Source organism: Octopus bimaculoides, chromosome 8 (assembly GCF_046866305.1).
Source record: "Octopus bimaculoides isolate indiv1 chromosome 8, ASM4686630v1, whole genome shotgun sequence".
NCBI classification, from domain to species: Eukaryota; Metazoa; Mollusca; class Cephalopoda; order Octopoda; family Octopodidae; genus Octopus; species Octopus bimaculoides.
The window spans coordinates 89,488,803-89,501,442 of record NC_142935.1 but is presented as its reverse complement, the minus strand read 5'-3'; the positions used below and the strand labels follow the sequence as shown (position 1 = coordinate 89,501,442).

The 12,640-nt window shown below is 38.8% G+C and overlaps 1 protein-coding gene across 1 annotated transcript in view; it reads left to right on the top strand.

Annotated features, from left to right (window-relative positions):
- Positions 1 to 12,640, top strand: part of LOC106877452 (uncharacterized) — a 77,656-nt gene that overhangs the window by 46,536 nt on the left and 18,480 nt on the right. The window contains exons 10-13 of the mRNA XM_089356784.1: positions 3,115 to 3,202; positions 5,999 to 6,146; positions 9,905 to 9,991; positions 11,741 to 11,905. Of these exons, the coding sequence (XP_089212910.1) occupies positions 3,115 to 3,202; positions 5,999 to 6,146; positions 9,905 to 9,991; positions 11,741 to 11,905 (488 nt within the window). The remainder of the gene's footprint in view (positions 1 to 3,114; positions 3,203 to 5,998; positions 6,147 to 9,904; positions 9,992 to 11,740; positions 11,906 to 12,640) is intronic.

Genomic DNA, 12,640 nt, shown 5'->3' with positions numbered 1-12,640 from the left:
AAAGGTGGGAGATAAGTATCCTCAAACTAGAGACCTTGCCCGAATGTTTGCACCAAAGTGGATTTCTCTAAAGGCATCAATGATCCAGGTGGTGATATTAAACTGAGCGACATATTAAGTCTATCACCCAAATACGTCAGGTCGGGATTTGAACTCAGAACGCAAAGAACGGGAACAAATACTAAGAAGAATCCGGTCCGAAGTCTTTGCAGTTCCACCAATCCACTGCCTTTGTTCGTTGATCTCGAAAGGATGACAGCAAAAATTGATGTCTGCGGAATTTGAAAACAAATCGAAGAGAATCAGAGCAAAACCTCGCGAGATGTATGTGTGATGTTATGTGCGTGTGTGTGTGTGTGTGTGTGTGTGTGTGTGTGTGTTAAAACGGATCATGCCAAGTTAACTTAGAAGCACATCTGTGTATCTTAAGCTGACAGGTTACTCCAAAAGAACAAGTAAATATTCTAGGCCCTTTAGCTGGTCATTATAGTAGTCCAAGCAAAGTAAAACAGTGGTTTAATGCTCTCGGGCGTCCTGTATATCTATATATGTATCAATGACATAACTGGTACATATTACACAAAATATCATTTAGTAAACAAAATAAGAATGCATTGCACTGTTAATAAATAACTACATTAGGCGGGGAGCTGGCAGAAACGTTAGCACGCCGGGCGAAATGCTTAGCGGTATTTCGTCTGTCGTTACGTTCTGAGTTCAAATTCTGCCGAGGTCGACTTTGCTTTCATCTTTTTGAGGTCGATAAATTAAGTACCAGTTGCGTACTGGGGTCGATCTAATCGTCTAGCCCCCTCCCCCAAAATTTCGAACTTTGTGCCTTGAGTAGAAAAGAATAAATAACTTCGTTATTGAAACACTTATAGTGATGTTTTGACCTATCCATTCTTATCTGTTATCTACACACACACACACACACACACACACACATGTTCATCTCTCGCCCTCTCTTTATCTATACAAGTTTATATATAAATGTGTGTGTATGCATATTATATATATATATATATATATATAAAAACAAATAGTAAATGAGTATATGCATATATACGTACAGGTATGTGCGTACCGACATCCACCTGTATGTATAGGTGCGTATCTGGGTACAGGACATTGCAAACAAAACGTAGACGAGAAAACACACAAGCCACATAGAGAACATTCTACTTCATCAGCTACCCCCGTTTTAACACCGGCGTTTCGAAGAGCTGGGCAGGACGCATCGTTAAAACAGCTCTTCCCATGGACCGCAAATTAAATCTTGCCATGGAGGAATGTAGTGGCGGACAAAAAACAAGACAGGAAAACAAACAGAAAAGGCTTTACAGCCAGACGAGAAAAATTATTTGTGTATGAACGCTGTTAGGCACGAACTTGAAAGGGACGAAGTAGTTACGCGTGTTTGCTCGGCGATAGCCAAGGAAGAAAAGGATTATTGACTGGAAGCATGTGACCATGCCGGTGGGAGAATTTACGAAAAAAACAGCAGACGAAGACAGGTGGTGTAAACAACAAATGGATGTATTAGTTTAACGCTCGGGAATAGAGAAAATCTTTGACGTTTCGAGCCTACGCTCTTCAACTGAAAGGAACACAGAAAGAAATATGGAGAGAAACAAGGAGAAAAATATAAATGTAGTGATCAGCGATCTATGTATGTATGTTTGTATGTATGTATCATGGTTTGCACTAATATTTCATATTCAGGCTCCGCGCTACTAATATAAATGTTTTCCCCAAGTGCATTTGCATTTATAACAGAAACAGCTGAAAGCAAAAGTAAAGTTCACGATATAATTTCCTATTCCCTTGTCATTTACTTAGTCTCTCTTATACATATATATATATATATATATATATATATATATATATATATATATATATATATATATATAATAACAATAAATGGAGCAAAACGCATGCTCCATTTATTGTTATTATTCATATCTACTCAAAATGCATCACTTTAACTTGGTATCTCTACCTATAAAACGGGTGTGATATCCTGTTTTTTTGTGTAATTTTTGCTACCCATGGTAACTATTAACATATTTACATTGTCAAAGTTTTTTTAAACTGAGATAATATTAATATATACATAAACTAATATATATATATATATATATATATATATATATATATATATATATATATATGTATGTATGTATGTATGTATGTATGTATGTATACAGGCTGCGGGGAATAAACTGTCGTCTAAATTATGCAAGGATAAAAATAACACTGGCATCTCATTTTAACCATATTTACCAAAATGACATAAAAATGTCTTGAAATAAAATCGCTATTGGCTTCAACCACGGCCTCCAGTCCATTTCGGTATCTCTTGCAACTGTTCTGGATGGTCTCCTTGTTTAAGTTGGTGAATGCTACCATAATCCTTGTCTTCAATTCATCTTTGGTGTTACAAGGGGTTTTATAGGTCTCTCGCTCAACTTCGCCCCACACATAATAATCAAGGGGGTTGCAGTTTTGGGAGTTAGGTGGCCAGATGTTTGAGGAGGATGTGGTTCTCCTGCTTGTATGGCATGGTGCAGAGTCCTGTTGCTAGATATACAGTCTTACAGCAGCCACCCTCTTGACCCAGGGCGGCACTACCTCCTCCAGGCACTTGATGTAGGCCTCTTTGTTGAGTTTGAGGCCGTTTGGGAAGATGAACGGAGGCATAATGTCGCCATCACTAATAATCACTCAAAACACCATGATGTTGACTACATGTTTGATTTTTATCACTCTCGGTACATGTTCTGGGACACGGCAAGCCAACGGTTGTTCTGATTCACCATCTGTCCGTTCTGGAGCTTCCGACGCGAATGCCAAGCAGTACAGCATGTCGTTTCCCAATTTCTGGTTGAGTGAATTGCGTCATGGTGCTGTTTTTTCTCACAGACGGTGCCCAACTGACCCTACTATACTGTGTAGTCGAGAAAACCAAAAACAAACAAACAATAGGCATGCGCGAAATTAAAAATATAAGATAGCGACAATTTACCCATTCCACCCTGTGTATGTATGTTTCTGTGTGTGTGTATATATATATATATATATATATATATATGCTTCTTTTTATGCTTTTAGGGTGTAAAAGTGGTTGTGGTGAAACTCTGTCAAATTATACTCATTGCCAGCTGCGTTCGAGTGACGAACTTAATGAACCAACATTCTGGTAAGCTCTACATCACCTCTCAGCTCATTTTGCACCATACGCACACGCGCACACACACGCACGCACACACACACACACACACAAACACACACAGACACACACGACAATAACACTCACTCAGCTTTAAACTCTTTTTTGTTATTGTTTTTGTTGTTGCTGCTGTTGTTGTTGCACCAGACTTTCAAACTAAGGTGCCCCAGTATGGCTGAAATCCAATGAAGATTAAAAGAGTAAAGCAAGTGTGCGTAAGTAATCAAGTTGAGGAACTATTTGAGGATGCTTGTAAAGTATATTAATCATATAAAATCACATTCACTGTAATGCCGTATATTTCAGTGACTTTGTAAATTCAGTTCAGTCCTGATTGAGCAAAATCGCATATCAATGATATTCAGTTGAGCAGCAAAAGCTGGCCTACAGCAATGGTCACCAATATGGCTTCGTACAACTGAAAGTGTATGCGAAAATTTATCCAGGATTCGTGGGAATAAAAGCGGGGAGGAGATTTGGCAGGGTTTGTCAGTGGTTTATTCACAACTGTTAATACTAATTTTGTTGTGTCTACTGAGTTCAAATTTTGATATAAGTCCAACAATTTTGGGGAGGGAATAAGTCGATTATATCGATCCCAGTACTCAACTGGTATTTATTATATCGATCCCGAAAGGAAGGCAAATCAATCTCGGTGGAATTTAAACTCAGAACATAAAGACGGACGAAATACCGCTAAACGTTTTTCCCAGTATCTTAACGATTCTGCCAGCTCAACGCCATAGAAAAAATGTTAATATTACAAAAAAAAAAAAAATTGTTTAAACAAAAATTTCCTGCGGTGAACTATGTTAAGTCAATTCCGCTCTCTTGGAAATTGTTAAGAAATAATACAAGTTTTTCCAAGAGAGCAGAATTGACTTAACATAGTTCAAGGATAAATGATACTATTTATCCTTCCAAGGTCGATAAAAAAACGTTTCAATCAAATACTAAAATCGATTTAATCGATTACCCTCACATTTTCTAACTGTTAGGCCTGGTACCAATGTTTCGACCTTGGAAGGATAAATAGCCTGATTTATCCTTCAGCGTGATTTGAATGCAAAAATGTTTTAAAATCCTGAAACGAATACCGTACAGCATGCTGTACGGTATTCGTTTCAGGCATTCGCTTTCATTTGATATGCTAATGATTTCGACAATCTAAATATGACGTAGCCGTGTTTGAAATATTGATGTGTTCTCAAAAAATGAATAATATAACAATAAATAAATAGATAACAAGAAAATTGCAATAAAGTTGCACGATAGTTGTGGCATGCAGACCATCATATAACTGGTTGTCTTCTCTTTCGTTTTATCTCGACATCCGCATTGCGTTTTTATTCTTCTCTTCCGTTTTACGAATTCAGTGTGTACATGCGCATTGCGTATTCATACGTCTCTTTCCAGTTCCTACTGAAAACTTTTTATAGATCACAACCATCTCACGAACCTGCGTTCGTGAGGAGCACTTCGCGTTCCGATGGTTGTGGAAAAATAAATATATAGGCGTAGGAGTGGCTGTGTGGTAAGTAGCTTGCTTACCAACCACATGGTCCCGGGTTCAGTCCCACTGCGTGGCATCTTGGGCAAGTGCCTTCTACTATAGCCTCGGGCCGACCAAAGCCTTGTGAGTGGATTTGGTAGACGGAAACTGAAAGAAGCCCGTCGTATATATGTATATATATATGTATGTGTGTATGTGTTTGTGTGTCTGTGTTTGTCCCCCCAACATCGCTTGACAACCGATGCTGGTTTGTTTATGTCCCTGTAACTTAGCGGTTCGGCAAAAAGAGACCGATAGAATAAGTACTAGGCTTCTAAAGAATAAGTCCTGGGGTCGATTTGCTCGACTAAAGGCGGTGCTCCAGCATGGCCGCAGTCAAAAGACTGAAACAAGTAAAAAAAAGAGTAAAAGAGATATGAAATAGAAATTTTTTTTTAAATCATAAAAAAAGATATTTTTGTTTGTTTCTATTAATTTTAATTATTAATTGACGGCATGGCTGCAAGCTGGCAGAATCGTTAGCGAGCGGGACAAAGTGCTTCGCTGCTTTTCGTCCGCCTTTACCTTCTGAGTTCAAGTTCCGCCGAGGTCGGATTTGCTTTTCATCTCTTTCATAGGTCGATAAAATAAATACCAGTTGAAAACTAGGGGGCCAATATAACTGTCTCACCCTTCCCCTAAAAAATTGCTGTCTCTGTGCGAAAATTTGAAACCATCATTAATTGAGGTGCTGAATCGTTATCACGCAGGACAAAGTGGATAACAGCATTTTATCTGACTTTACGGTCTGAGTTCAAATTTTGCCGAGGTCGACTTTGCACTTCATCCTTGGACGGTGATAAGATAAGTATCGGTTAAGCACTAAAGTCGATATAATCAATTCGCCAACTCCTCTCAAATTTCAAACCCTTGTGCCTATAAAGAAAGGGTTATTATTTCACAGAACAACACAGCTAACTAGCAGATTTGCATTCGCACTGGACAAAATGCTTAGCGGCATTTGCTCCGGATGTTTACGTTCTGACAGATTCTCATACTTAATACATCTATTTGAAAGTGGAAGCTACCATCAATTTCTCTGTCTATCCCACCAGTATATAACTGGCACTTAGATAATCGATGCCGAGTGAAGAAAAGAAAATTGGACAAGGGAGGGATTTGAACGTAGACCGCCGACCATCAAAAATTCTAAACACTATAATCATTTTGTTCGACACCCCAGCAATAGTATAGCCATGTAAATGTATTTGTAGCTACCGCGCCATGTTTGATGTGATCACCTTACCAAGAGATTGGCCGGTCGAAGTGAATTACCATGAAGCGAAAGCCTACTGCACCTGGATGGGCCCCGGCTACCGTTTACCTACCGAAGCCGAGGCGATGCTCATGAAAGGAACGATGGTATGATGTCTGCTTTTCAATTCTATATACCTGTTGCCCTAAACAATACACACACACACACACACACACACACACACACACACACACACACACACACATGTATATATGTGTATGTGTGGATATATACATGTATATTACTCTTTTACTCGTTTCCGCCATGCAGCCGTGGTCATGCTGGAGCATTACCATGGTCTTCCTGACTTCCTCAGTCTGGGTGTTTCCCATCACCACTCCTGTATGTGCCTCTCTGTTCCAGCTGTTGGTACATTTGGTGTATAAGGGAGTTTGATTCCACTGCCCTCGTCTGTACCTCATGTTGGGCCGTTGGTTCATCCGGTATTGGAGAGAGGAGAATGTCTAGATCCTTTTTGAAGACATCTACTTCCACCTTATGCAAATTTCTTAATTTTTGTGGCACGGCATTGAAGAGCTGTGGGCCTTTGAATCCTAAACTGTTGCAGTACCTTGTCCTGAATTTAGATGGCGTGGATGGTAGCTTTGGTACAATACAATGGCGGCCAGTTCTGGCATTTGTATAACACTCAATGCCAAAGTTAGGTACTAGCCCTTCTAGGATTTTCCATATGTATATTATAGCATATCTCTAACGCCTTGGCCCCTGGGAGAAAGGCTGTAGCTTTCTCAACCTATCTCTGAAGCTCATCCGCTGCACTGTTTCAATGTTTTTAGTGTGGTGGCATTGGACTGCTTCAAACTCCGCTGTTAGTTTGGCACTATGTGGTGACCATAACTGGGAACAGTAGTCCGGGTGGGGCTGAGAACAAAGGTTCTCCACAGGGTCAACATAATTTCTTGGTCTCTTGTTATACGTATGTATATGTGTGTGTGTGTATGTATATACATACATACATACAAGCATACATACAGACATACATACATGCATACATACATATAGGCGCAGCATGGTCGAATGGCGAAAGTGTTCGCTTCACAACCATGAGGTTCCGAGTTCAATCGCGTTGCAAATATCATTTTCTGTTATTTCAGCTGCATCTATCTTGCCTGTAGTTTCCGTCCAATTTTACTCACGAGTGAAATTGGATGGAAACTGCAAGCAGTGGGTTGTACCTGTGGCATGCTGATTCTGCTTGGGAATTACGTTAAGGGCATACATGTCTGTGAACTGTTCATATAGTTACACGTTATTTTAAGAGCAGGTAATTCAGTTGATCAAACAACACCCAACACTCACTCACTCACTCACTCCCTCTCTCTCTCTCTCTCTCTCTCTCTCTCTCTCTCTCTCTCTCTCTCTCTCTCTCTCTCTCTTTCTCTCTCTCTCTCTCTCTCTCTCTCTCTCTCTCTCTCTCTCTCTCTCTCTCTCTCCCTCTCTCTCTCACACACACACACACACACACACACACATATGGGCTCTGTATTTTTATGTATATCGCTAGCGTTGCAGTTACTGCTATTTCCGGCAGCGAGCTATCTACCATTGACAAGACCGAAAGAAGCTGAAATCACGTGATCTGGTATTCCTATCAGCGAAAATAGCCGTGATTGTTTGTGGCTGGCAGTAGCTATGATGTGCGTTTGCGCACCGTAAAACCATGTGAAAGCTTTTCTCTCTTTATAGATATCGCAATATTTGTGTATTCTAACGCAACATCCAATTTTACTGCTTCTGTCGCTATATCTGTGTGTGTGTGTGTGTGTGTGTGGCGGTGCTACACCAGGAAGATTGCCCCGATGAAACATTTGAGCTACTGGGAGAGATTGAAAGCTACTGGGAGAAATATGTGGTGATAATCATATGTAAGATTCTAGAGAGGGTGGCATCAAACTTTGGTTTCGAGAGCTATACCAACCCCCGAACAGGATACCTCTGCACCGTTCCTAATGCCCCAGCCATCTAAAATAAGGACCAAGTACTGCAATAGCTTGGGTTTTCAAAGGTCCGCCGTCACTTAATATCTTGTAAAAAAAAAAAAAACTGAGAGATCTACACGGAGTAGGGCTAGATGTTTTCAAGAAGCACCTTGACCTTCTGCTGTCCAATATCCGAGATGAACCTACATCACAGCAAGAAACTCAAAAAGAGTGCAATAATATCAAACTCACTTCTCCATTGAAAGAGAATGGCCATCAAAAAGGTGGTAATAATGGTGGTACTACCAGAATAGCCACAACCTTTTGGTTGAAATGTTTAAAAGAATATTATTATTTGCCCAGCTGGCAGAATCGTCAATCTAACTGACTTACTCCCTCCATCAAAATTTTAGGCTTTGAGTCTTTAGTAGAAAGGATTATCATCATCATCATCATCATCATCATTGTTATTACTATTGTTGTTGTTGTTATTGTTGTTGCTTTGGTTTGGTTCCTGTTCGGTCTTATTCCTGGTAGGAATTACGGGATAGCAGGTTACTACCCATAACCTTAGGTATCCACAAGTTTTCGCCAGTCTTTCATATTATCATTATTATTATTATTATTATTATTATTATTATTATTATTATTATTATTATTATATATATATATATATATATATATATATATATATATATATATATATATATATATATATATATATATATATATATATTCCCAACCACATGGTTCTGAGTTCAGTCTCACTGCGTGACACCTTCGGCAACTGTCTTGTGAGTGGATTTGATAAATAGAAACTGAAAGAAGCCCATCGTATATATGTGTGCGTGTGTGTGTGTATCTATGTGTGTATGTGTATTTGTGTGTCTGTTTGTTCCAACTACCATCGCTTGACAACCGATGTTGATATGTTTACGTCCCCGTAACATAGCGATTCGGCAAAAGAGGCAGATAGAATAAGTACTAGGCTAACAAAGAATAAGTCCTGGGGTCGATTTTTTCGACTAAAGGCGGTGCCCCAGCATGACCGTAGTCAAATGATGCTGACTGGTGAACTAGTTTTTTTTCGGGTTGCGCCCAGCTGAACCGATATAATGCAGGATAAATATAGCAATAATAACAATTACCTTGGATAGAATTTATAAATATTTTGATGCATCGCTACGCGCGTTTCCACAAATCTCATGTCTCATATATATATATATATATATATATATATATATATATATATATATATATATATATATATATATATATATATACACCCACACACACACATGAATGCGTGTGTGTGGGTGTGTATATGCATGTATGTATGTATTGTATCTATCTATCTGTCTCTCCCCCTCTCGTTCTTCCACCTGTTGTTCTTCGCCTCTCTCCTTCTCTACTATATCTCTTTCTTCCTCCTTGTCTCTCTTTGCTCATCTATGTTCTACTTCATCCCCTTTTTTCTCCCTCTACCACTCTTTCTCCTTACCCTTCGCCGGTCACGTGTCCGGCTACTTCTCTTCCTTTCATATCTTCGCCTTCGCGAAGCTGGCACGAACATTCTTCGTCTCCCTTCCAGTTCGTTGCTTTACAGCGTTCAGCATACACATATTTTTTCACGTCTGGCCGTATAGCCTTTCTTGTTTGTTTTCACTGTTTCTTTTTCCTGTTTTGTTTTCTGTCCGCCACTACATTCCTCCACGTTACAAATTTGATTTAATTCAAATTAAATTTAATGTAAATTTAATTTGTGGTCTGTGGGAAAAGCCATTCTAACAATGCGCCCTGCCCTAAATCTTCGAAACGCTTAGTTTTAGAATGGTGGCAGCTGATGAAGGAAATGTTCTCTATGTGGCCTGTGTGTTTTGTATTATATATATATACATTAATCAACTTGCCACTCTTGTTTGCAGCCACCCATAACTGAGAGAGTCAAGTGTGATATCATCCACTCCGGTAAACCAGATGCAAACATAAACTTCAAATACGGTTCACCATCGGTAAGCAGACATTTTCGCCTACCTTCTTTTCTCGTGGTCCTCTACACACATCTTTTTGTGTGTGTATCACTCTGTATCACTGTATATTCGTCAACTTGTGACATAATGTCGGTGTTGCTTTGACTGTTAACTGGCGGAATATACTTCAGTTTAAATCTTCACATTTTCTTTTTCTCTTTGCAATTTGCACGCTGTGATTTGTGTGTGTATATACATGTGCGTGTGTGTGTGTATATACGTGTGAGTGTGTGTGTACGTGCACGCGTGGTTTAAACAGATAGATAGATAGATAGATAGATAGATAGATAGATAGATAGATAGATAGATAGATTCATACATACATACATACATACATACATACATACATACATACATACATACATGCATAGGTATAGATATGTGTGTCTGCATAAATATATATATATATATATATATATATATATATCCCATTACGGCCGATCTTTCCAGTCAGTTTCGCGCCAGGGATTCGACGGAGTATTAGGTAACGATCCAGTTATGTAACCCTACGATCATCAGAGGAAGCCGATGTGGAATGCAATATGGCGTAGAGTTATATAACTGGATTGTTACTTAACACTCCATTGAATCCCCTGCGCGAAACCGATTGGAAAGATCGGCCGTAATATGTATGTATACATACACATACACGCATACGTGCATACATACATACATACGTGCATACATACATACACACATACATACGTACATACATACATACATACATACATACATACATACATACATACATACATACATGAGTAAAGCGGACGATTGGCACAGTTGTTCGATGGTCGGAGAGATTGTTTTGTAGTCGGCATGCATGTAAGAAATCAGCTGTGGATCAAACCTAGAGATGGGCTTCACTAGCTCTAAAATTCCTCAAGATAAGCCGTATGTCATGATGGCATCATAATGACTCCCTAAAAGTGTTGAGGACCCTAATACATGCTATGCATTCTTGAATGTATGTATGTATGTCAGTATTCAGTTTCATTTCAAGATATCTTGCCAATAGCGAAAGCGCCGGTTTCTAACCTAGATTCAAGGTTCCTTCATTGGAATTTCAACATCAACAACAGGATATGTATGTATGTATGTATGTATGTATGTATGTATGTATGTATGTATGCATGCATGTATGTATGCATGCATATGTGCAGATTTATATGTTCTGTTTTATGTATGTATTCTCATGCATATAGTTACATATCTAGACATGCTCATACATATTTAAATGGTAAACTTCTGGAAAGTTTTACAGATGTTTACAGTTCCAGTGATGGATTGGATCTGTAGCCTTCGAATTAGCTTTCTCCTTTCTGATTTTGAGAAGCCTAATTTCTCAAGATTGGTATTTAAGCTCTGTCTTACAAATCTCCGGGCCCCAATAATTACAGGCATGTATGTATGTATGTATGTATGTATGCATGTATGCATGTATGTATGTATGTATGTATGTATGTACGTACGTACGTATGTATGTATGTATATATGTATGTATGTATTTGTGTGTGTGTGTGTGTGTGTGTGTGTGTGTGTGTGTGTGTGTGTGTGTGTGTGTGTGTGTGTGTGTGTGTGTCTGATCCCATTTGGGATGTCTGTTGAACACTGGGCTTGATCTAATCGACTTCCCTTATCCTAAAAATTGCTAGCCTTGTGTCAAAATTTGAAACCATAATTATTATTGTTTTAAGTGTTGTTGTTTGCCTCTTTAAATCCTTATTACAGCCAGTCAACATGTTCCCACCAACGGATGCCGGATTCTACGACATGTTTGGTAATGTGTGGATGTGGTTGGAGGATCATTTCAACGGATTTCAAGGTTTCCACACTCACTCCTATTATGACGACTTTTCGAGTCCTTGTTTTGATGGCTTTCACAACTCAATCGCAGTAAGTTCACAACTCAATCACAATAAGTTTAATTAAAATGCTCAGCAAAGTTGATAAAGAACAATAAAAATTCAGTCATATTATATTTATATTCACGGAATACTTAATCTGAATTATGTGGTTGGTAAATACTAACTATTGCATCAATATTTGGCCGGAAATTAGTGAGTTTTACCCTTAAATTATCGCGCGCTTCTAGATTTAGTTTGCTAATAATTCAGCGCCTTTAATGCTCAAAATCGATTCAGGTGTTTCTCGACTCTCTGATGACCACACAGACCCCCACTCCAGGGATCAATATTAACCGTTTCGTTCACTCTTTGATCTCAACATAGATTTTAACAGCATACGAGGGGGTGCTGAAAAGTTCCTGGATTTAAGGGTGTCGTGAAAGGCCTGGTTGGAACCCAACCATTCAAGTTCTTTTACAGGTGAATCTGAGAGGGCAATATGTTAAATAAAATCATAATTAACTGATCTTCTTGTATTTTCTTTTACCCAAAACCAGGAACTTTTCAACACTCCCTCGTATATATTTTTGCACAGTAAGCATTTATATTATCTAGTCATGGTCTAAAATGGCGCCGAATATGGTGGGAGGAGGAAGTTGTCACAAAGATGAGAGTAGCAAAAATGTCACTTCCCAAATATTTGGAAGCACATAAACTGAATTTCAACAATACAATGGAGAGAAAAGAAATGACAGTTACACAAACAGATATAGTTGTAAACACA